This window comes from Phacochoerus africanus, chromosome 4 (assembly GCF_016906955.1).
Source record: "Phacochoerus africanus isolate WHEZ1 chromosome 4, ROS_Pafr_v1, whole genome shotgun sequence".
In the NCBI taxonomy this organism is placed as follows: domain Eukaryota; kingdom Metazoa; phylum Chordata; class Mammalia; order Artiodactyla; family Suidae; genus Phacochoerus; species Phacochoerus africanus.
In genome coordinates, this window is record NC_062547.1 from 60056697 (window position 1) to 60080879 (window position 24183).

The 24183-nt window shown below is 46.0% G+C and overlaps 1 protein-coding gene across 8 annotated transcripts in view; it reads left to right on the plus strand.

Moving 5' to 3' along the window:
• SUGP2 (SURP and G-patch domain containing 2) overlaps positions 1-24183 on the plus strand; it is a 35609-nt gene that overhangs the window by 257 nt on the left and 11169 nt on the right. For 4 of the 8 annotated variants that reach the window (XR_007134419.1, XR_007134423.1, XM_047776473.1 and 1 more), the window contains exons 1-6: positions 78-150; positions 1598-1729; positions 8317-9924; positions 13970-14090; positions 21281-21768; positions 22844-22955. Coding sequence is in view for 2 of the 8 variants with exons in the window: in XM_047776473.1 (XP_047632429.1) it covers positions 120-150; positions 1598-1729; positions 8317-9924; positions 13970-14090; positions 21281-21768; positions 22844-22955 (2492 nt within the window). In the remaining 6 variants the exon portion in view is untranslated. Of the gene's footprint in view, positions 1-77; positions 203-484; positions 605-1597; positions 1730-8316; positions 9925-13969; positions 14091-21280; positions 21769-22843; positions 22956-24183 lie in introns of those variants that run through there. The other 4 variants (XR_007134421.1, XR_007134422.1, XR_007134420.1 and 1 more) reach the window with 4 other exon arrangements.

Consider the following 24183-nt stretch of genomic DNA (forward strand, 5'->3'; position numbering starts at 1 on the left):
ACCAGGCAGCGCGCCTGCGCAGAAGGGTTTGGCGACCGCTGCCTGCGCCCGTGCATCCCGGCCCGGTGGCGGCCTGCGCCTGCGCGGCGCGGCGCTGCGGAGACCGTTGGCTCATTTGCATGTCCCCGCCTCGCGCGGTGGCGGCGGCGGGTGAGGAGCCTGAGGTGGTGGCGGGGGCGGCTCCGCGCGCGGTGGGCTCGGGGTGAGGCCCGGGCCCGGGCGTCGTCTGCGGGTGGACCCGGGGGTGGTGGGGCTTGGGCGCAACACCGGGAAGCTGGGTGCCCGCGATGGCGCAGCGGGCTCGGCCCTTGGGCTGCGCGGCGGCCGCGTCAGCCTGGGGGGCGGTCTGCGGCCTCCCGGGCCTGACGCCCCCTTTTCTTCATCTTCGGAGGCTGAGAGGAGGCGGGCCGCTCCCGAAGGGGTTTATTCGTTCGTTCATTCATTCAGCCTGAGCCCGGAACAGCCCCTCTAGTGGGACAGTAACGGCGGCGGGTCGCTGAATTCGGCTGTTTGCCTTTTTTTTTTTTTAACCGATTCCATCCCCACAGCAACTCCTCATCATGAGCTGCCCATTCTATAGGTGGGGAAGTGGAGGCTCAGAAAGGTTAGGTCACTTGAATTGATCCCGGGCCACCTGGCCGGGAGACCCTCCCCTTCGATAGCACAGAGCAAGGGGTGCCTCAGAAAAAGGGCTGAAGGATGGGAAAAGGAGGTGATGGTTGTAAGAAATGAGTATAAGGCAGAAACAAGTTTGGGTTTTGAGGTTGGAGATTTCAAGATGGAAGGGATATCTTGGTGGTAAAGGACATTGCTACTGGATTCTCCTGTTTTGTTTTTCAGTCTTTTTCTACTCAGTCTTTAGGGATTTGTCCCCACCACCAGGGCCCTGTGTGCCAGGTTCCAGTCTGGGCTACCTGACCTTGCATGGGTCACTTAGTCTGAATTTCCCTTTTGCATTTTTGTATAATTTAATTCATAATAGGACCCACTTCTTTCCTGGGTTGGTGTGAGAAGTAAATGGGCTTGTGGGAATCCCTCCCCTGCAGCAGGACCTGGCACAGAGTAAGCTCTGTCAGTAGGTCATTGTCACTGGTCAGGGACTTCTCCACTCACTCACTGAGAATTCTCTGTCAGAGGGGAAGTCTGCTCTCAGAGTTTCTTTGCTCTGTCTGTGAAATGGGAAAACAGAAATGGGAAATATCACATCTTCCCTAACCACCATTTGCAAGGTTAGGTTTGTCCCTGCTCCCCTACACTGTTGTGTTCAGTTTTATGTATTGCTTCGTGCAGTCCTTCAGTAACCCCAGGAGACAGGACTGCTTTTATAGAGCTGCTTTTAAGGGATTCTGAGGAAATGAGCTTAGAGAAGCAAAATAAATTGTCCGAGATCAACATGCTTGTCTTGCTCCTTCTCAGCTAACACACACCTCTGAGGTTCATGAGGGCAGAGCTCTTCTTAAAATAATCTAGCCTCCCTTTGAAATACCATGTCAGATTAAGGATTATTGCCTTTTACTTTGAGGATTAGGTAAAATAGAGCAGGCTCTGTGAGCATTAGTTGTCACTCCTAGTGTCTTTTTTCCCCTTCTTACTGCAGGTCAGAGAAACATGGCAACAAGGAGAATTGCACAGGAGACTTTTGATGCTGTATTGCAGGAAAAGGCTAAACGATATCATATGGACCCCAGTGGTGATGCTGTAGGTGAAGCTCTTCAGTTTAAAGCTCAAGGTAAGCTGAACTGCTTATTTTGAGGGGCTGGAGGGGATGGGGCCTGTGTTTAGGGTCAGAGCAAGAGGATTTCAATGCTTTGGGCAAAATGCAACTCCTGAGATCCTGCCTTCGTATTTGTTAAGAGAAGATGAAATTTTTTCCTGGTCCACCTGCCAATTCATTATGTAGAAGGAAGTATTGTTATTATTTGGAGCTTCTTCTCTCCAGGCACTGGCCCCCAACTAAAGAAGGGTCCTTAAATCAATCTTCTGGCTCTGTACCCACCATAGCTACCCTGCTACCCAGGTTTGAACTCTTTTTTTTTTTTTTTCCCTTTTCTTTAGGGCCATACCCATGGCATATGGAAGTTCTCAGGCTAGGAGTCCAATTGGAGCTGTAGCTGCTGGCCTACGCCACGGCCATAGCAACTCAGGATCTGAGCTGCGTCTGCGACCTATACCATAGCTCATGGCAATGCTGGCTCCCCGACCAGCTGAGTGAGGCCAGAGATCAAACCCGCATCTTCATGGATACTAGTTGGAGTCATTTCTGCTGAGCCACAATGGGAACTCCAAACTCATGTGGATTATTGCAATAATCTCCTTCTGAAAGATCTTTAGTTTCTGGGTTCATTCCCCTCAAATTTGCTCTCCCCACAGATCTATTAATGTCAGTCTTGCTGGGCCAAGGCTCTACTTGGACTTTTGGGGCTCCCCATTTTAGGTTTACATCGTCAGACATGTGCAGGAGCAGCAAGGTAACTGGTGTGTGCAAGACAGAGGGGCGTGGGGGCTGTGGAGCTGCTGAATGTAGGCTCTGCTTGAAAATACTCCCTTTGCAAAGTTTTGAAACATCATGCCAGCAAAATCAAAAATGGTGCCCACACAGGTTGCAGGACAATGTGGGGGTCTCCCATGGCACCCGAGGCTCCCAGCCCCACTCCCTTGCCTCAGGCCTGTTTGTTGTGAATCCCTCATCCCAGCTCTGCATGGTTAATTCCCTCAGGCACTAAGACCCAGTTCACAGGTGCCTTCTCCCAGGAGGTCCTAGTAGTCCTTAAGACTGATTTTACACAGTATGCTTGCTCCTGTGCTGTGGGCTGGCCTCCTCCAGGCCTCCTTTGGGCCTGTACTGCTTGCCGCTGCACCAACTGGTGAGCCAGCCTCAGCATAGAAGAGGCTTCCTCAGTGTTGGCTGGATGAGTCTTGAGTGCTTAGGGTAGGGATAACTGTTGTTAGGTGTTTTGAACCTGGAGAAACTGAGGCTCAGAGGCTGTTTCCAGCTTCTGAGTTTTCAGAAATTAATGAGTAGCACACGAAACATTCCTGTTACAAAAAAATTAGAAAAATTAAGTAGTTAAGAATAGGATGTGACAAGCCTGTTTGTAGCTTCCTTATCCCTCAAAAGTAATCATATTTGTGGTATTGTGTATATCCTTTAATTCTTTTAGCCATTTATGAATCGTGAATAATTAGGTATTTATATATATATGTATATATACACACATGTACATCTGTACATATACACATATGTATGGAAACTTAAATCTTGTTTATTTTTACCTAGAGACCCAAACACCAATATATACCTTAGTTATCTCAAGAAAGATCGAAGGACCTTTCTGAAACCAGTAGGATGCTAGATGATTCTGGGACCATCTCTTTGTCACAAAACTGCGAGGTCCATTGGTCAGCCTTTCTCTGTGTCTCTGCTCTACTCTGCACTTTTCTCATGCCTTGTAAACCAAGTCTTTGGAAGATCCTGTTGTGCAGAATCCAGCCACCACCCTACCTCTAATGCTACTGCCCTAGCCACAGCATCAATAACCATCAATACTGGATTATCTTGGTGGACTTCTTGCTGGAACATCAACATCCACTCTTTTTTTTTTTTTTTTTGCTGTTTCTTGGGCTGCTCCCGCGGCATATGGAGGTTCCCAGGCCAGGGGTCCAATCGGAGCTGTAGCTGCCAGCCTACACCAGAGCCACAGCAACGTGGGATCTGAACCGATTCTGTGGCCTACACCACAGCTCACGGCAAAGCCGGATCCTTAACCCATTGAGCAAGGCCAGGGATCGAACCCGCTACCTCATGGTTCCTAGTCGGATTCGTTAACCACTGCGCCACGACGGGAACTCCAGCATCCACTCTTGTTCCTTGTGGTCTGTTCCCCATACAGCAACCAATGAGGTTGTCTCTTTGCTCTAAACCCCCTAAGGCTTTCTGTCTCATTCAGAGTAAATGCCAGAGTCCCCTTAAGGGCCTGGCTTGCTCTGGTATCTGCTCCCTTCTCTTTGCATCTGCTGTCATAATAGTTCCCTAGTTTTGCTGCACATCAGAATCATTTGGGTTTTTTTAAAAAAAACCATAATGCCCAGGTCATACCTCAACCTGATTAAATCAGTATACCTGAAGGTCCCCAGGGACTTCAATGTACAGCAGAGTTTAGGTCCTGCTTCCTTACCATTTTGCCCCTCCTTCCCTCTGTTCTATTCTGGCCACAGTTGTCCCCTACTCATCTTACCTCAGGGCTTTGTCCTCACACTCCCTCTACCTGGAAGGCTTTCCCCATAACTGCACGTTCTGGCTCTGCACTTCAGGCCTCTGCTACAGATACATTGTTGTCAGAGCTGCCCACCTTTACCAGCCTGTCTAAAAATGGTTTTCCCTCTTCACATTCCCACCTGCTTGATATTTCTTATTGGCACTTTTATTATATCTGAAGGATTTTTTGTTAATTGTTTGACTTCCTCAACTGACAAGTCCAGGAAAGTAGGGACTTCGTTGTCGCCTTTCCCTGCTGTAACTTCAGTGCCTAGAGCAGTGCCTACATAGAGTAGATGCTTAGTAAGTACTTGTTGGACAAATAAACTTGGATTTATACAAAGCCTTAGCTTCCTGTGGCCTTTCGGCTTATCTCTACTTCTTGGCTTCTCTCTCTCCCTTTTTCTTTTTCTTTTCTTTCTTTTTTTGCTTTTTAATGCTGCAGTTGCGGCATGTGGAAGTTCCCAGGCTAGGGGTAGAAATGGAGCTACAGCTGCTGGCCTGCACCACAGCCACAGCGACATGGGAACCGAGCCGCATCTGCCACCTACACCCCAGCTTCTGGCAACACTGGATCCTTAACCCAGTGAGCAAGGACAGGGATCAAACCCTCATCCTCATGGTTCCTAGTCGGGTTCATTAACCACTGAGCCATGAAGGGAACTCCCTCCGTTTTCTTTTTTTCCCCCCATGGGCTCTCTCCCTTTTCTTTACATTTGACTTTCCAACTAGATGGTAGATTCTGTTTCAAAAGCTAGAAAGTAAGAAAGGCACTCTGTGCAAAGTCTCCCTGAGGCCCACTGTGGGTGTTCCCGTACAGCCGTAGTTCACTTCTATTCCTAGCTTCTTACAGTTTCTTTGCATGAATGAGCAAATGCAAATATAGTTTCCTATTTTCCTCATTTCTACACAGAGGAGGACAAAAGCACACACTGTTCAGTTTCCACTGTGGCCTCTGTTGTTGCTTGTTTAACTTCTGCCTTCCCTCTTATCTGCCTCAGTCTCTGTTTTTTCAGGTATTGGTTGGCTTAGTGGACCTTTCCAAGGGAGCTATCAGCCAACTTTGGGTCAGGTGCTTGGCCAAGGCCCAGGCAGATGTGGTGGGGGCAGCGTCAGATGTGGCACTAGCCTCAGAGGCACTGTGGGCCAAGAGTTCCTCGTAGGAAGCAGGAAAGGCAGGCAGCCTCTAGAAAAACTGTCTGTTCTGTGAGACAGACAGTTCTGTGATAGAAGTAGAAATACGTAAGTGTTCTGTTTGCAGTAAAGAAGTCTGGGTTATTTGGGGACCAAATACCCTTTCCTGAGTCTAAAAGAGGGCCAGTTAAACAGAGCCAGAGCAGGAGATCTGAATGAGTAAGGGGCATTGCTGCCTAGCCTCCATGGACTGTCGTCAGGGCAAATGCAAGCCCACTGCTTGTAGGTCTTCTGTTTTTGTAAGTAGTAATCTAGAATTTTAAGTGAAATCACATGCATTTTGTTTTAAATTTTATTGAAGTATACTAGATTTATAATGTTGTGTAATTTCTGCTATACAGCAAAGTGATTCAGTTATACATATATTCTTGTTCATATTCTTTTCCATTATGGTTTATCACAGGATGTTGAATGTAAGTTCCCTGTGCTATACAGTAGGACCTTGTTTATCTATCGTATGTATAATAGTTTGCCTCTGCAAACTCCCAAGTCCCAAACTCCCTGTCCTTTCTTCCTCTCTTGGCAACCACAAATCTGTTGTCTGTGTCTGTTTTATAGGTAAGTTCATTTGTGTTATTTATTTATTTGGGTCTTTTTGGGGGGCAGAGGCATACCCACGGCATATGGAGGTTTCCAGGCTGGGGTCAGATCACAGCTGTAGCCACTGGCCTACGCCACAGCCACAGCAATGTCAGATCCGAGCCACGTCTGTGACCTATACCGCAGCTCATGGCAACGCCAGATCCTTAACCCACTGATTGAGCCCAGGGTTGGAACCTGCATCCTCATGGAGGCTAGTCACAGTCATTTCCACTGAGCCACGACAGGTCATTTTTGGCCACCCCCCAGCATATGGAGCTCCCAGGCCAGGGATCAGATCTGAGCCACAGTCGTGACCTAAGCTGCAGCTGTGGCAACACGATTCCTGATCCACTATGCCAGGCCAGGGATCAAACTTATGTCCCAGTGGCTCTCAAGATGCCACTGATTCTATTGTACCACAGTGGGAGCTCCTATTTTTTTATTTTGTTTTTTTCTTTTTATGGCTGCTCCTGTGGCATATGGAAGTTCCCAGACTAGAGGTCAAATCAGAGCCACATCTGCAACCTATGCTGCAGCCTGTGGCAATGCTGGATCCTTAACCCTCTGCTGGATCCTTAACCCTCTGCTGCATCACAGTGGAAATTCCCATTTGTGTCATATTTTAGATTCCACATATAAGCGATATTGTATGGCATTTGCCTTTCTCTTTCTTACTTTCTTCATTTACTTATTATAATACTCTCTGTCCATCCATGTTGTTGCAAATGGCATTATTTTATTCCTTTTTATGACTTGAGTAGTATTCAGTTGTATGTATGTACCACATCTTCTTTATCCACTTAGGTTAATTCCATTTCTTGGCTATTGTGAATAGTACTACTATGAATATAGGGGTGCATTTTTTGCCGCACCCAGGGCATATGTAAGTTCCTGGGCCAGGTACATGTATCTTTTTGAATTATAGTTTTATCCAGATGTACGCCCAGGAGTGGGATTGCAGGATCATATGGCCACTCTATTTTTAGCTTTTTGTCGTTTTTGTTTGTTTTTCCTTTTTACAGCTAGCCACACCTGTGATATGTGGAAGTTCCCAGGATAGGGGTCAAATTGGAGCTGCACCTGCCAGCCTGTGCCACAGCCACAGCAACACTGGATCCAAGCCACATCTGTGACCTATGCCACAGCTTGTGGCACTGCCAGATCCTTAACTCACTGAGTGAGGCCAGGGATCAAACCAGCATCCTCATGGACTCTTATGTCGGGTTCTTAATCCACTGAGCCACAATGGGAACTCCTATTTTTAGTTTTTGAGGAATCTCCATACTCTTTTCCATTGTGGCTGCACCAGTTTACATTCCATTCAACAGTGTAGCAGGGTTCCCTTTTCTCCACACCCTCTCCAGCATTTATTATTTGTAGACTTTTAAATGGTGGCCATTCTGAAACCAGTGTGAGGTGGCATCTAGAAGTTTTGATTTGCATTTCTCTAAGTGGTGATGTTGAGCATCTTTTCATGTCTGTTGGCCATCTCTATGTCTTTGGAAAAATTGCAGTTTAGGTCTTCTGCCCATTTTTCCTTTTTTTTTCCTTCCTTCCTTCCTTCCTTCCTTCCTTCCTTCCTTCTTTCTTTCTTTCCCTTTTTAGGGTTGCACCTGCAGCATATGGAAGTTCCCAGGCTAGGGGTCTAATCAGAGCTACAGCTGCTGGCCTATGCCACAGCAACACAGTATCTAAGCCACGTCTGCAACCTACACCACAGCTCATGGCAATGCCAGATCCTTAACCCACTGAGCAAGGCCAGGGATCAGACCTGCAACCTCATGGTTCCTAGTCAGATTCATTTCCACTGCGCCACGACGGGAACTCCTTCTGCCCATTTTTTCAGTTGTTTTTTGTTGTTGTTGAGTTGTATGAGCTTTTTGTATGTTTTGGAAATCACATGCATTTTATTTTTATTTTATTTATTTTATTTTTTGCTTTTTAAGGCCACACTTGTGGCATATGGAGGTTCCCAGGCTAGGGATCAAATTGGAGCTGTAGCTGCCAGCCTACGCCACAGCTACAGCAATGCCGGATCCTTCATCCACTGAGTGAGGCCAGGGATCGAACCTGTGTTCTCATGGATGCTAGTCAGATTCGATTTCTCTGAGCTACGACAGGAACCCCCCCCTGAAATCACATGCATTTTAAATGTTGGCAACAAATGTGAATTTCTAAAATGTACTCTGATAAAGTACCCCTGCTGGCTAGTGATCTGTGAATCATCTGTTTGTAACCTCAGGTCTAAAGTACCTTTGTGTTTCTTTTTGGGTTTTTTCTTTCAGATCTTCTAAGGACGGTCCCAAGAGCCAGAGCAGATATGTTTGATGACATTCACAGTGACAGCAGGTATACTCTGGGTGGGTCTATAGCTCATCCTCGAGATACTGGGAGAGAAGGCCTAAGAAGTGATGTATTTCCAGGACCTTCCTTCAGATCAAGCAACCCTTCTGTAAGTGAAGACAGCTACTTTCGCAAAGAATGTGGACGGGATCTGGAATTTTCTCACACTGACTCCCGAGACCAGGTCTTTGGCCACCGAAAATTGGGACATTTCCGTTCTCAGGACTGGAAATTTGCACTCCGTGGCTCTTGGGAACAAGACTTTGGCCACTCAGTTTCTCAAGAATCCTCTTGGTCACAGGAGTATAGTTTTGGTCCCTCTGCATTACTGGGGGACTTTGGCTCCTCCAGGCTGATTGAGAAAGAGTGTTTGGAGAAAGAGAGTCGGGATTATGATGTGGACCGTCCAGGGGAGGCTGACTCTGTGCTCAGGGGCAGCAGCCAAGTTCAAGGCAGAGGCCGAGGTCTAAACATTGTTGATCAGGAAGGTGCCCTCCTAGGAAAGGGGGAGACGCAAGGCCTGCTCACGCCTAAAGCGGGGGTTGGGAAACTCGTCGCACTGAGAAGTGTGAGCACAAAAAAGGTACCCACTATAAGTCGTATCACTCCCAAAACTCAGGGCACTAACCAAATCCAGAAAACTACCCCAAGTTCTGATGTGACCCTGGGGACAAACCCAGGGACGGAAGATGTCCAATTCCCCACTCAGAAAATCCCTTTGGGGCTTAATCTGAAGGATATTCGGCTCCCCAGAAGAAAGATGAGCTTTGATCTCATAGATAAATCTGATGTTTTTTCAAGATTTGGGATAGAAATAATCAAATGGGCAGGATTCCACACCATAAAAGATGATGTTAAATTTTCCCAGCTTTTCCAGACTCTCTTTGAACTTGAAACCGAAACCTGTGCTAAAATGCTCGCCTCATTCAAATGCTCTTTAAAACCAGAGCACAGAGATTTTTGCTTTTTTACTATCAAATTTTTAAAGCACTCTGCTTTGAAAACACCCAGAGTTGATAACGAGTTTTTAAACATGCTTTTAGACAAAGGTGCTGTGAAGACCAAAAATTGCTTTTTCGAAATCATAAAGCCCTTTGATAAATACATAATGAGACTTCAAGACCGGCTTCTGAAGAGTGTCACACCCCTGCTCATGGCCTGCAATGCCTATGAGCTGAGTGTCAAGATGAAGACCCTCAGTAACCCCTTGGACTTGGCCGTTGCCCTGGAGACCACTAATTCTCTCTGCCGGAAGTCTTTAGCTCTTTTGGGACAGACATTCTCTTTGGCCTCTTCTTTCCGACAAGAGAAAATCTTAGAAGCTGTTGGCCTCCAAGATATAGCTCCCTCTCCTGCTGCATTTCCAAACTTTGAGGACTCTACCCTGTTTGGGAGAGAGTACATCGATCACCTAAAGGCTTGGCTGGTCAGCAGTGGGTGTCCACTCCAGGTCAAGAAAGCCGAACCTGAGCCAGCTCGAGATGAGGAGAAAACAGTTCCTCCTGCTAAACCTGAAATTCAGGCCAAGGCTCCAAGTGGTCTGAGTGATGGTAAGGAAAGCAGCAGAAGTTTCTGTTTGTTATGATTGATTAAGTTTCCTTTTTTTTTTTTTTTTTTTTTTTTTTTAGGGCCACACCTGCAGCATACTGAGATTCCCAGGCTAGGGCTTAAATAGGAGCTGTAGCTGCTGGCCTGTGCCACAGCCACAGCAATACAGGATCCAAACCATGTCTGCAACCTACACCACAGCTCACAGAAACGCTGGATCCTTAACCCACTGAACAAGACCAGGGATCAAACCTATGTCCTCATGGATGCTAGTCAGATTCGTTAACTGCTGAACCATGACAGGAACTCCGTGTTATGATTTATTTTTCATGTTTCCTTGTAATGTTTCTTATTCTCTTTGAGATTTGTACATGGAAGTTATTTAACCATTTGGAAGAAAATCAGAATTTTAGCAGAAAACTCACAGTGACCGGTATATATGCCTGCCATTCATTCTATAAACGTGTGAGCATGTATTAAGAATCTTCTGTCCACCACAGAAGTCCTTAGACTTTCTGGGTCACACACTCCTTTGGGAATCTGATGAAAAACTGTGGTCCTTGAGAGTTCCCATCGTGGCTCAGTGGTTAACGAATCTGACTAGGAACCATGAGGTTGCGGGTTTGATCCCTGGCCTTGCTCAGTGGGTTAAGGATCTGGCGTTGCCATGAGCTGTGGTATAGGTTGCAGACGCAGCTCAGATCCTGCGTTGCTGTGGCTCTGGCGTAGGCTGACAGCTACAGCTCCGATTAGACCCCTAGCTTGGGAACCTCCATATGCTGCAGGAGTGGCCTTAGAAAAAGCAAAAAGACAAGAAAAGCTGTGGTCCTTGCCAGAGAAAAATGCACATATGTTTGTACACAGTTTTGATTGCACTTTCTGGTGTGTTTGTACCATCCTGCAGCCAAGGTTAAGAGGCCTTATGCCACCCCTTCCCTGTGTTCCCCACACCCCCCAGGTATTACTAGAAGGGGGAATAAATGCTGGGCACTGTCTCTAAGGATTCCTCAGGCTCCTGAGTGAAAGAAATCACAAAACCCAGCCCCTTCTGTGCTGGGATTAAGAGCTATGTAGGAGAGGCCTCAGCCTGCACAGGAGGAGCTGGGGAGTCAGGGAGGCAGTATTTTGAGGACAGACACCTTTTCACCTGTTTACTTTTTTAGATTGGCTAAAGTTCAAGAGCTAACTTAGATATACCTGGTAAGCTGCAGTTGATGAATTGGCTTACTTGGAAGGGGAAAGACCAAGAAGAAGGTAATAGAGATAGAAACAACTGTTTTGTGTCCCTTTTCCCTCTCCCTTAGCTCCCAGGGTGAATGTTCTCATAACCCAGACATCCCAGAGGTCGTGAGCATATGTAGTCGCCATGTAACCAGCAAGGAAGTCCCTTTTCCTCCTGATACAGTTCTTAGCTTCCATTGCCCCAGCCGACTGGGGAAGTCTTGATTTTCCCTGACTTTCTTCAGTCCTCTCCAGCCTTGTGCAACAGGCACTGGGTAGGTCCCACCACGATGAGTGGCCACACCTTCTCCCAGAGAGGGAGCCTTCCATAAATGGTCTCGAGGCTTAAGCAGGACCCCTCTTCCCTATACCCACCCCAGAGTAGTGGGATAGAAAGTCAGTATAACAATGATACTGAAAGGGCAAAAAGACCAAACAAACAATGATACTGAAGAACTTTGTAAGAAAGATGAAAAAGTCCCCCATAACCTAATGTTGCCCACCCCTGTCCTCTGTGCTGCTGTACAGGCCTGCCTGTAGCTGCAGTCTTGCCATGCTGCGAACAGTAGAGTCTGCTCTTTTATAGGATTATCAAGGCTCTTTTCTGTGTTTTTATAGCAATTGCTGCATCTTGATATTGACTTAACGTAAATTTACTTCATCTCTCTTCCTCACGCTGCCTTTTACAAGAGGCTTCTGAGGCTGAGCAGAGCTGGATTCCCATGTAGTTGGCATCTGCAAGCCTTGTCTTCTTGTTTGATCAGCAGGTAGATGGCGCCAACACCCATATCTCAATGGGACACTGCCCTGCCACTACTTCCATTACTGTTAGAAGTGCTGGGAAAACATCTTTGATTGGATATATTGATTATTACCATTATTTTCATTAAACTTTTTTTTTTAATCCTTCTTTAAGGAGATGTTCTCAGAATGATTGCTGGGCCAAACCTAGGACCCACTTTCTGGCTCTGGGCTATGATTATCCCTAGAGATGATTGCAGCAATGGACAAATTTCATTGTCTTTGAAAGCTTCTGACTTTGAACCTCTTACTCTTTTGTAAAATTATATAAATCTAGCAGTTCTATAAAATGAGAGCCAACATCAAAAGACAAAGGAAAGTAAGGAGTTCCTGTTGTGGCACAGCGGAAACAATCCCACTAGGAACCATGAGGCTTCGGATTCCATCCCTGGCCTTGCTCAGTGGATTAAGGATCCAGTGTTGCTGTGAGCTGTGGTGTAGGTCGCAGACACAACTCGGATCCCGAGTTGCTGTGGCTGTGGAGTAGGCCAGCAGCTGTAGCTCCAATTTGACCCCTAGCCTAGGAACCTCCATATGCCATGGGTGATGCCCTAAAGAGCAAAAAAAGAAGAAAAAAAAAAGGGAAAGTAATTTCAGAGGGGAAATGACATGACAATTGAAGGATTGACTCCTCTTTTGTTAAGATCTGATATGGGTGTTTAAAATACCATTCCACAGAACAAACTGGAAAACCTCTTCAGTTCGGGGTAATTTTTGTTGAATGAATGAAAAAATAGACCATCTGTGCTATTAAAACTTTTAAGTATCAGAAAACTAAAAAGTCCTAGTATTTAAGGTCATAACACACTTCTGTGTTGCTGGTAGCATTACAAGTCAGGAGTTCCCGCTGTGGTACAATGGGATCAGTGGCATCCCTGCAGTGCCAGGATGCAGGTTTTGATCCCTGGCCCGGCAGAGTATGTTAAAGGATCTGGCATTGCCCTAGCTGTGGCGTAGGTCACAACAGTGGCTCGGATCTGATCCCTGGCCCGTGAACTCCATAGGCCGAGTCGGCCAAAAAAAAAACAAGTCATATTGAAGGAAATTCACACCTTAAAAAATGTTTTCATACATTCAGCAAATATTTTCTGTCAACACCTACCTTAGGACCATTGACTTCTTTAATTGGAAATTTTTTCTTTGTTAATTTATATGTTTTCTGATTACAAAATGTGTGTTTATTTTTTATAGAAAAAGCACATAAAAAATGAAATCTCGAAGGTCCCATTGTGGTGCAGTGGAAACAAATCTGACTAGTAACCATGAGGTTGTGGGTTCGATCCCTGGCCTCATTTGGTGGGTTGAGGATCCGGCATTGCCGTGAGCTGTGGTGTAGGTCGCAGACGCGACTTGGCTCTGGCGTTGCTGTGGCTGTAGTGTAGGCCAGCAACTATAGCTCCAATTCTACCCCTAGCCTGGGAACCTTCATATGCCGCAGGTGCAGCTCTAAAAATCAAGAAAAAAAAGAATTCTCTGATAAACCTACCACCCATAGATAACCTCTGTTAACTTTCTGGTGTATTTCCTTTTTTCTTTTTCTTTTTTTTTTTGGCATATTTCTTATCTTTTTTTCCTTTGTGTATGCATCTTTTCTTCCTTTTTTCATGTTGGGAGTCTAGATATACTTTTACATATTTTATACCTAGATACATTTTATGTCTTTCTATTTTCCCTTAATATTGTGAACATTCAAGTTAAGTTATATGCAAAAAGTGTTATGGAATTTCTATTTACCATTTCCTCCTATGGAATATGTACATGCATTTCTCTGTACAGTCATTATAAGTTTGTAACTGTTTTTTAGCGATTATGCTGTTATAGCTTTTGGGAGGATGTTTTGCATATTGGTTTCTAGAATAACAGAAATGCTGTTATGTTAACATTTTCAATGTTGGTCTCTAGTGAATGAGGATTTCAGTTGCTGGTGCCTGCTTAGGTTCCATCCTAAGCCCTCAATTCTGTCCTGGTCTTCTAGGCCCCATGTGGTCCAGTGTGTTTCTCAGAAAGCCCTTCTGTGTGTTCCAGAGGTGCCCCAGCGAGCAGATCACAAAGTGGTGGACATCATTGACCAGCTGGTCTCACGTGTAGTCGGAGGCAGCCTGTCTCCCAAAGAGAGAGCTCTTCTCAAGGAGGACCCTGCTTACTGGTAAGTCTTTAAATGTTGCTCTTTAGAATCCCTGCTATAAAAAGCACATGGCAGTGTTTTTTGTTGCTCTGATGGTGTCCAGAGCAGAGGTAAGATGCTTGTTTTGAGCTTTGCTGTCAATGGGAAGAGCATGAGGGTGGACAAGTTCACATGGGTTTAAGCTCCAATCCTCCTGCTTACCTGCCATGTGGCCTTCTCTCATCCAGACATGGAGCTCCTTGGCCCTGCTGTGTTAGTTTGAGGATGAGGTGAGAGGTGCATATGCAAAGAGAGTATAAGATGAGTATGTCACAGAAATTATTTGTGACTGATGGCTACTGTTTGTTAAACTGTCTTTTCCTTTTGCCTTATTGCCTCTTCACTTGAACAGCTTTTTAAAATTAAGGTTTTCACCATAAATACAGAACTTGCTTATTAGAGAAGATAAAGAACAAAAGGTGGGAGAAGCCACCTGTGTGCCTGCTGACGTCCACTGACATTTTGGGGCATTTGCTTCTGGTCTTTCTGCTCATGAAAGGCTGTTTGGTTTTTAATGATAGTTGTGATTATCCTGTGATATAATATGCCCTATTCCTTTTAAATAACACAGGAAAATGCTCATATCCTTCTCTGTAAACATTTCACATGGCTGCATTTACTGGTCCATAGAGTAGGTGGTCATTTTGTTTAGCCATTCTATCTTTTTTTCTTTTTATGGCTTCACTGGCAGCCATAAGGAAGTTCCCAGGCTATGGGTCATATTGGAGCTGCAGCTGCTGGCCGATGCCACAGCAACACTGGATCCAAGCTGCATCTTTGACCTATGCCGCAGCTTGTGGCATCGCTGGATCCTCAACCCACTGAGGGAGGTTGGAGATCGAACCTGAGTCCTCGTGGATACTAGTCAAGTTCTTAACCTACTGAGCCATAACAGGAATGCCTAGCTATTCCTCTCTTGTTAGATTTTTTTTTTCCTGGCTCCGCCCAAGGCATACCAAAGTTCACTGGTCAGGAATCAAACCCGTGCCACAGCAGCATCGTGAGCCATAGAAGTGACAACTCTGGATCCTTAACCCTTAACCTGCTGAGCCACCGAGAAACTCCCTCTTGTTGGATTTTTAGAGTTTTTTTTTTTTTTTATGCCCCCACCTGCGGCATATGAAGTTCCCAGGCCAGGTATTGAGTCTGAGCCACAGTTGTAACCTACAACACAGCTGTAGCAGCAGTGGATCCTTTAACCCACTGTGCTGGGCTAAGGATTGAACCTCTGTCTCTGCAGAAGCCCAAGTCTTGGCAGTAGGATTCTTAACCCATTGTGCCATAGCAGGAACTCCTAGAATGTTTTTGATTGTATACTATTTTTAATTTTTTTCTGTGAATTGCTTAATGAATCACATTTTTGGCTTGTGTTTAGGATTATCTCTAGATTAGATTGCTAGAAATAGAAAAGTTTATACTTTGTGTATTTGCTTTTGTTTGTTTGTTTGTTTGGTTTTTATGGCCACAACTGCAGCATATAGAAGTTCCCAGGCCAGGAGTTCCCGTCGTGGCTCAGTGGTTAACGAATCTGACTAGGAACCATGAGGTTTCGGGTTCGATCCCTGGCCTTGCTCAGTGGGTTAAGGATCCGGCATTGCCGTGAGCTGTGGTGTAGGTCACAGACTTGGCTTAGATCCCGAGTTGCTATAGCTCTGGTGTAGGCTAGCAGCTACAGCTCCGATTAGACTCCTAGCCTGGGAACCTCCAGTTGCCACAGGAGCAGCCTTAGAAAAGGCAAAAAGACCAAAAAAAAAAAAGAAGAAGAAGAAGAAGATTGTCTAAAAATACATATGTAATTAATAGTCTTAGATGGATAATACTATATCTCATCCATGAAATAGGAACGGCTTGCTAGGGAAAGGAACCAATTAGGATCTTAGAAATGAAAAATGTAATTGTTAAAATAAAAACCTCAGTGGTTGGTCAATAGCATAGACCTGGATGAAGACAGATTAGGTTCCTAGACTTGGAGACTTGATCACCTGTGAGTTCCTTTAGAAGGAATTGCCCAGAGACTATAAGGATAGGGCGATACCAAAAAAAAGTGCTTTTAAAAAAACTAGTAGACTTAGTGTTTTGGTACATATGTTTGAAATTTTTTTTTGTCTTTTTTTTGTTGTTGTTATTGTTGTTGTTGTTGTTATTTCTTGGGCCACTCCCGCGGCATATGGAGGTTCCCAGGCTAGGGGTTGAATCAGAGCTGTAGCCACCGGCCTACACCAGAGCCACAGCAACGTGGGATCCGAGCCGCGTCTGCAACCTACACCACAGCTCACGGCAACGCCGGATCGTTAACCCACTGAGCAAGGGCAGGGACCGAACCCGCAACCTCATGGTTCCTAGTCAGATTTGTTAACCACTGCGCCACGACGGGAACGCCTATGTTTGAATTCTTAATTCAAAGTTGGACTTGTATGGGAGTTCGCATTATGGCTCAGCAGGTTAAGAACCCGACTAGTATTCATGAGGATGTGGGTTCCATCCCTGGCCTTGATCAGTGGGTTAAGGATTTGGCATTGCCACAAGCTGTGGCATAGGCTGCAGATGCAGCTCATATCTGTTGTTGCTGTGACTGTGGGGTAGGTCTGGAGCTGCAGCTCCGACTCAACCCCTAACCTGGGGCAGGTTTGGCCCTAAATGGGAAAAAAAAAAAAAAAAAAAAAAAGGAGTACTTGTTTGTAATTTACAAAAAAAAAAAAGTAAGAAAATAAATCAGTTGAACTAAAGGCAAAATGTTTCTGCCATGATCCAGTCTCATGCAGTCACTTTTTAGTTCCACTCCTTGGAGGTAGTCACTTTTAGTTCTTTAAACTACTTTTAACATTTACCTCTGTATCTCTAGAGATAATATGCCTGTGTTGCTCGTTTTTGTTTTTGTTTTTGTTTTGTCTTTTTGTCCTTTTAGGGCCACACCCTCGGCATATGGAGGTTCCCAGGCTAGGGGTCTAATTGGAGCTGTAGCCGCCAACCTATGCCACAGCCACAGCAACTTGGGATCTGAGCTGCATCTTCGACCTACACCACAGCTCACGGCAACACTGGATCCTTAACCCACTGGGCAAGGCCAGGGATCGAACCTGCAACCTCATGGTTACCAGTCTGGTTCATTAACCACTGAACCACAACAGGAACTCCTTGTTTTTTATTATTTTAATTACTTTAAAAAAGTAATTTTTACTTTATATTTGGAGTAAGTTGATTTCCTGTATTGTTCTTTCTTCATTATCAGTTGTACAGTATTACTGTTGTACGTATGAAGATAGATGGGAATTTTGCTCACTTTCCTCCCCAGTGTTTGAGGATTTCTTAGTCATTGATCAGAGAATGCTCTTTTTGCTAGGTCTTAACACAATAATGTGTTCTTTTTATTAGTAAGTGAAAGGTTCAGTTCTTAGAAAGCAGATATAAGTACGGTTTCCATTATCTGTACCTGCTGGGGTCTAGCAGAGATTTGAGACTCCCTCTCTTCATGGGGAAGGGTGAACACAAGTTTGTTCACAACCTCACAGCCAAGCCTTGTGGACAGAACTGGCCACTGCTTTTTCCCAAGGTGGCCTACCCCTTCTGGTGCACTAAAATATCAGTAATACAGACAGACACTTCCTCATTTGAAGGATTGAAAGGTAGACTTCCTTTGCTTTTTTTTTTTGTCTTATTTTTAGGGCCGCACCCATGGCATATGGAGGTTCCCAGGCTAGGAGTCTAATCAAAGCTACAGCTGCCAGCCTACGCCACAGTCACAGCAACACCAGATCCAAGCCATGTCCATGACCTACACCACAGCTCACGGCAATGCCGGATTCTTAACCCACTGAGCGAGGCCAGGGATTGAACCTGCAACCTCATGGTTCCTAGTCAGATTTGTTTCCACTGCATCACAATGGGAACTCCAGACTTCCTTTGCTTTCTACAAAAGAGGTTGCAGAGGAACAAGCTTATAGAATGATCCCAACAGTTCAACATGTCGTGCATTGTTTTCTCCCAGCTTCTAAATTGTCTCCTGGGAGTGGGATGGCACTTACCTTTTCTGGATTATGCTCTCCAGGGATAGTCTGCCATGTCCACATGTTGAGAGACTTGGGAAGAAGTAGGTGGCCAAGAATCTCTCTAGTTTAACCTTTAGCAGGATTGTCCAAAGGCCTCAAAATGAACAAAAAGTCTAATTGATGCTTTGGGGAAAAACTAAAATCTCACGTTATCTACACATGCAAGGGAGTGGAGTTCCCTGGTGGTTCAGCAGGCTAAGCATCCAGCATTGCCACTGACGTGGTTCAGGTTTGATCCCTGGCCCAAGAACTTCCATATGCCATGGGCGCAGCGAAGAAAAAAAATTTTTTAATAAACATGCAAGGGGAAGGAGGGAAGTGGATGTTAGGGCTCTTGTCTTATTTAGAATAAGGCTGTAGCTAGTGAGTAACTCTGGACAGTGACAGAGAATAAGAGCTTTAATGCTTATTCCCACTAAAAGCATAGAAATGGGATTTATAACTTCCATGCTACTATAAAGGGGAGAGGAAAGCAAAAAAGAAAATATTCAGTCCAATGATAAAAAAGAAAGAGGAGTTCCCATTGTGGCTCAGTGGGTTAAGAACCTGACTAGTATCTATGAGGATGCCGGTTTGATCCCTGACCTTGCTCAGTGGATTAAGGATCTTACATTTCGGTGAGCTGTGGTGTAGATTGTAGATGCAGCTCAGAGCCTACTTTTCTGTGGCATAGTCCAGCAGCTGCAGCTCCAATTCAACCTCTAGCCTGAGAACTTCCATATGCCACAGGTGCGGCCGTAAAACTGAAAAAAGGAAAGAGAAGAAAAACAAGAACAAAAAAAACAAGAGTTTGAATACATTCAACTTATTAGGAATCCATGTTTCCATAGGTTGCCGCTACCTTTACTAGCCTGACGCTGGGGTTTAAAAGCACTAGCTTTTGCTTCCTCTCAGGGTCACTTAAAACACGGGAAATGGAGGGAGTTCCCGTCGTGGTGCAGTGGTTAACAAATCCAACTAGGAACCATGAGGTTGCGGGTTCAATCCCTGGCCTTGCTCAGTGGGTTAAGGATCCAGTGTTGCCGTGAGCTGTGTGTAGGTCGCGGATGCAGCTTGGACCTGGTGTTGCTGTGTCTCTGGTGTAGGCCGGCGGCTACAGCTCCGATTAGACCCCTATCCTGGGAACCTCCATATGCCGCGGGAGCGGCCGTAGAAAAGGCAAAAAGACAAAAACAAAACAAAAAAAAACAACACAGGAAATGGAAAACGAAGATGGAAGATTGCATACCGAGCAAATGCTACCAGAAAGAAAGGAGGTATGGAAATGTTACTTAAGACTAAACAAAAGAATTCAGAGGGAAAAAAAAGTTACTAACGAGGGAAAGTCATGGAGCTACAACAGCTGGGAATCTTACTGCTGGAACCGTGCAGCTATGAGCTACCTAAACAAGGTTTAGAAATAAAAGGAGGATGAGATAAATCCTTATCATGCTAGGAGACTTGACTATAATTCTCTGAAATAGATAGATGTCATCCAAAAAAGGTATGGGAAACTTAGCACGCAGTAAATGGGTATTAGCAGAGATGCTGTGTTAATATTTGTTGACTACTTAATGAATGCCAGGCAGTATTCAAAGCATTTTCAAGGCCAGGGATCAAACCCATGTCCTCATGGATGCTAGTCTGGTTCGTTAACTGCTGAGCCACAGCAGGAACTCCTAGAAGCCTGTTTTATTTTGGTGTTGCTGCTTTCAACTTTTATGCGTTACATAATGTGGCTCACCTGATCTTCCTTTCCTGAGATGTACTGTAATTTTCTCCATGACCTCATTTACAAGGTTTTTGTGAATGTTCACTTTCAGTTTGTGTTAGAGTGAGTACTGTTTGGTAAGTATGGCAATATTTCATGCGGCTTTTAGATTGCCTGATGGTAAGATCACATATTAGATGAAGTTCCTAATTACCAATGACAGAAGCTGATTGGACATGAGGTGGCAGTGCACAAGATGTTGGCAGCACTGCATGATGGGAGCAGCTCCGTTTGAAGCTCCTGTTGATGCTCTCTGCACAGTCAAGGTCTGGCTGGATCTGAGGAAACAGGCTGCATGCTGGCTCCTCTGCCTCCCTAAATGCTGTTGTGGACAACAGCAGTGTCCTGCAAGATTGCACCCTAACAAGCAAGGGTTCCCACATAAGGGAAATTTGACAAATATGGGTGCTCTGGCCTCGCTCAGTGGGTTAAGGATCCAGTGTTGCCATGAGCTGTGGTGTAGGTCACAGATATGGCTTGGATGCCGTGTTGCTGTGGCTGTGGCATAGGCCAGCGGCTATAGCTCTGATTCGACCCCTAGCCTGGGAACCTCCATATGCCGTGAGTGCAGCCCTAAAAAGCAAAAAACAAAAAAACAAACAAAAAATGCACCAAAATCCCAGAGACTAGAAGGGAAGGGTTTATAGAGATGAAAGAAGGTGCTAATGAAATGGTCAACAGAGCAAATGTGTAGAAGTCTCTCTCCATTCTCCTTTTTAACCCATTCCTCAGAGCTAGTTCTTAAGTTTGCTTTCTAATCTTTTAACCTATGCAAAAAAAGCAAATATTCATAGATGTTATATACACGAAGCAGTTTCATATGGTACGTATTGATGTTGGTATTCTTAGAGCTTGCTCTCCACTGGCAGTATTATGGATCTCTTCCTGTAACTCCTCTTTTCTGTACTGTTCTCTTTGTGATTCTGGCATGTGATTTCACAGCAGTCGCACACTGGCCTCAATGCAGTTAAAATGTCACTGAGTGTCCTCCACTTGAAGAGCAGCACCTCCTGAAAGTGGTCCAGGAGCAACACATGCCGCTCCCTGGCATTGGAGTGCTTCCATGGTTCCAGGGTGACTGGTTTGTATTGTACGACCACCAGGAGCTGTGAGCTTTTTCTTGGCTGCTGCTGATGGAAATTGAGCAAGAATCAACCAGTGCTCCATAAAAGTTCCTGGTCACCCTATGGTCACTCTGAGCAGGGGCAGATGACCAGGGTCCAGTTCTGGGTCCTTGGTGGATGGAGCTGGACAGAGCCTCTCTGACAGCAGGGAGGCCACCAGGTAGAAAGGATTTGCACAAGTGTATTTGTAGCAATAATTTAGTCATGCTGGTGTATTCACAAATGTCTTGCTGTGCCTGTTTTGTTACATAGGTTTTTGTCTGATGATAGTAGTCTGGAGTACAAATATTACAAGCTGAAGCTGGCTGAAATGCAGCGGATGAGCCAGACCATGCCAGGAGCAGATCAGAAGCCAATGGCAGCAGAGTGTGCAGTCCGGGCCATGCTATATGCCCGGGCAGTCCGGAGCCTCAAGAAGAGGCTCCTCCCGGGACGGCGACGGGGGCTGCTTCGAGCTCAAGGGCTCCGGGGCTGGAAGGTGAGGAAAGCAACCACTGGGACCCAGACCCTCCTCTCCTCAGGCACCAGGCTGAAACACCATGGCCGGCAGGCTCCAGGCTCCTTGCAGGGAAAACTGCCCCAGCCAGATGGAAATGATGCTGCCAAGGACTGCCTGCCAGACCCAGCCGGACCCTCTCCTCAGGACCCCAGCCCAGAAGCCTCAGGCCCATCCCCCAAGCCAGCAGGTGTAGATGTCCCTGAAGCCCCTCAGAGCTCCTCTCCCTGCCTGTCTTCCAATGGTGAGTGCTTACTCCTGTCCCTCTCCTCTGAGCCCCAGTCCCAACTCTGGTTGATCTCCAGGGGTCTCTGCAGAGATGGGTGGCTTTAATGGGTTGGTCAGCAGGCAGTAAGGAAAGGGACCTGGCCAAGATGATGCACACACAGAGGCACACTCTCTCCTCTTGCTTCCTTGAGGGGCCAGCCCTAGAGGCGTGCTGCACCCTTACCCCTGTCCTGAGTGTGGAGCTGACATGAAGTGCTGCCAGCAACTCTGCTTCCCTTCAAGGTCTTCCTGCTGGCCAGTAGGGTGTGCCATGTGCCCATGCTTGGGTCTTTGAACTCCTTGATCTGTTTCTTTCTGTTCTTACTGCTTCCATAAGAACATTCCGTAGGGATGCCCTTGTTCTTATTCTGCTGCCTCTTTTCCTGCCAAGGTCTCTGAGTTTCCTTACTTAGGGTTAGTCGACCCTCAGTTTCTTCTTTTGTTTCTCCCAGCCATTACCTTCTCCTTCTACACCAGGCCTACCCTCTGGCCAGTGATTCTCATTTAGCACTAGTCCTGGGAATGGAGAGGGAAAAAAAAAATCCATACAACAGCTATGTTTCTCTAGCTATTGTTATATAACAAGGTGCTCCAAATTGTAGCTTCAAACGAGGCATCCAGTGTTGACTTTGAGAGAACTGGGCTAGGCTGGACCTGCAAATGTGTCTATAGGTAGCGGCCAGTTGTCTGGGACTATTAGCTGAAGTGATGGGGATGACTGGGCTACATGCCTGTCACCCCCCAGCAGTCAGACTGTGTTTGTTCACCTGATGGTTGAGTTTGGGCATCCAGGAGAGGCAGAGGAGGTGCTTGAGGCCTCTGAGGCTCAGGCTTCTTGTTTCTGTCACCTTCTCAGCCAGCAAGAGTCCCAGGGCCAGCCCCAATTCAAGGGGAGAAAAGAGTCCATCTCTGCTGGACAGAGGTGCAGAGTCATATGGCAAAGGGCAAGGCTACAATGAAGGACTGTCTTTGTAATCAGTCTCTGCAACCTTACCATGGGAACTGGCAGCTCAGAACCAATGCATGACAGTCGTTTTTGGGTTTTTTTGTAGTTGACACGAAGACCATGGAGACTGCAGAGAAACTGGCCAAATTTGTTGCTCAGGTGGGACCAGAGATTGAACAATTCAGCATAGAAAATAGCACTGACAACCCTGACCTGTGGTACGTACCCACTACACCCATTTGATTTGATTATGTTCACCCTATAAATGTCTTTGAGAGCCTGTAGGGCTGCCTGCAGATGGCCTCGTGCCCTGGAGGGCGTCCTGATATAAATCATGACTTACTTCCACTGAGCTCAGGGCTGTTAGGGAGAAGCATCTGTTTTGGGTTGCTGGGAGACCTGCCCTCATCTGGGGCATTAGGGAAAGCCTTCCCTGGAGGGAAATTTAAACAGGTTCCAAAGGGTCAGTGGACATTGGCCAGGGAAAGAGGGAGAGAACACCCTGGCAGAGGGGCTGATAGGATCCCCAGAACCTTTGCAGCGGCAAAGAGGAGGGTATGTCCTTGCCTGTGAGTCTGAGGAGGAGTGGGGAACTGTCTTTAGTCTTGCTGGCTGCTCTGGGCATTGTGCTGCTCATGTGGCATGATGGATGGATGGATGAGTCATGGTCCTGGTGTGAGCAACAAGCATTTCCATGCAGTGGTGACCTGGCACCCTGTGCCAGGAGGGGGGTGCCATTATTCTCTTCATTCCTCATCTGGGGTGGCCATTCAACTCTAGAGAGCCCAAAGGCGACAGAACCAGGATCCTACTCTGCCTGAGGGAAGTGAATTCTTCTTTAGGGAGAGGCTGCCTGAGGGCCATGTGTTCCTGGTACTGAGCCATAACCCTCCTGGGCTCCCCTTGGAGTGGGTGGGGTTCCCGTGCTGCGTGGATTGTGTGCTGCCTGGACCTTTGCCCCACTCCCAAAGTGCTAGAGAGTTGTGCCTTAGTTTGATTAAGGATATGGTTAAAAATTTTACATTTCCTGGAGAACTTCTGGGACTCAGTAGTGACTAAGCGCTCATGAGTCTGAGGAGGGGACACTGTTCCTGGTCTTTCTTGTTTGGGACCTTTTTCGATAGTGTAGATTCCCCTCCCTGAGGGCCACTCTCCTAGGAGTGTCATGAATGCTTGTCTCACTCCCCAACTTTTAGCATGCCTTTGAGCCAGTGGGATTGGTGAGAAATTTCTAATTTTCTCAGTGAAAGCAAAGTCTTTTCGTAAACTTGTGCCCTCCGAATACCTTTCTGTAAGCCGTTCATATCACTTGCCCTTTTTTTAAAATTTATTTTTTATTAGAATGTAGTTGCTTTACAGTGTTGTGCCAATTTCTGTCATTTGCCTTTTTTTTTTTTTTTTGTCCAAGCCTGTGGCATGTGAAATTCTGGGGCCAGGCCACAGATT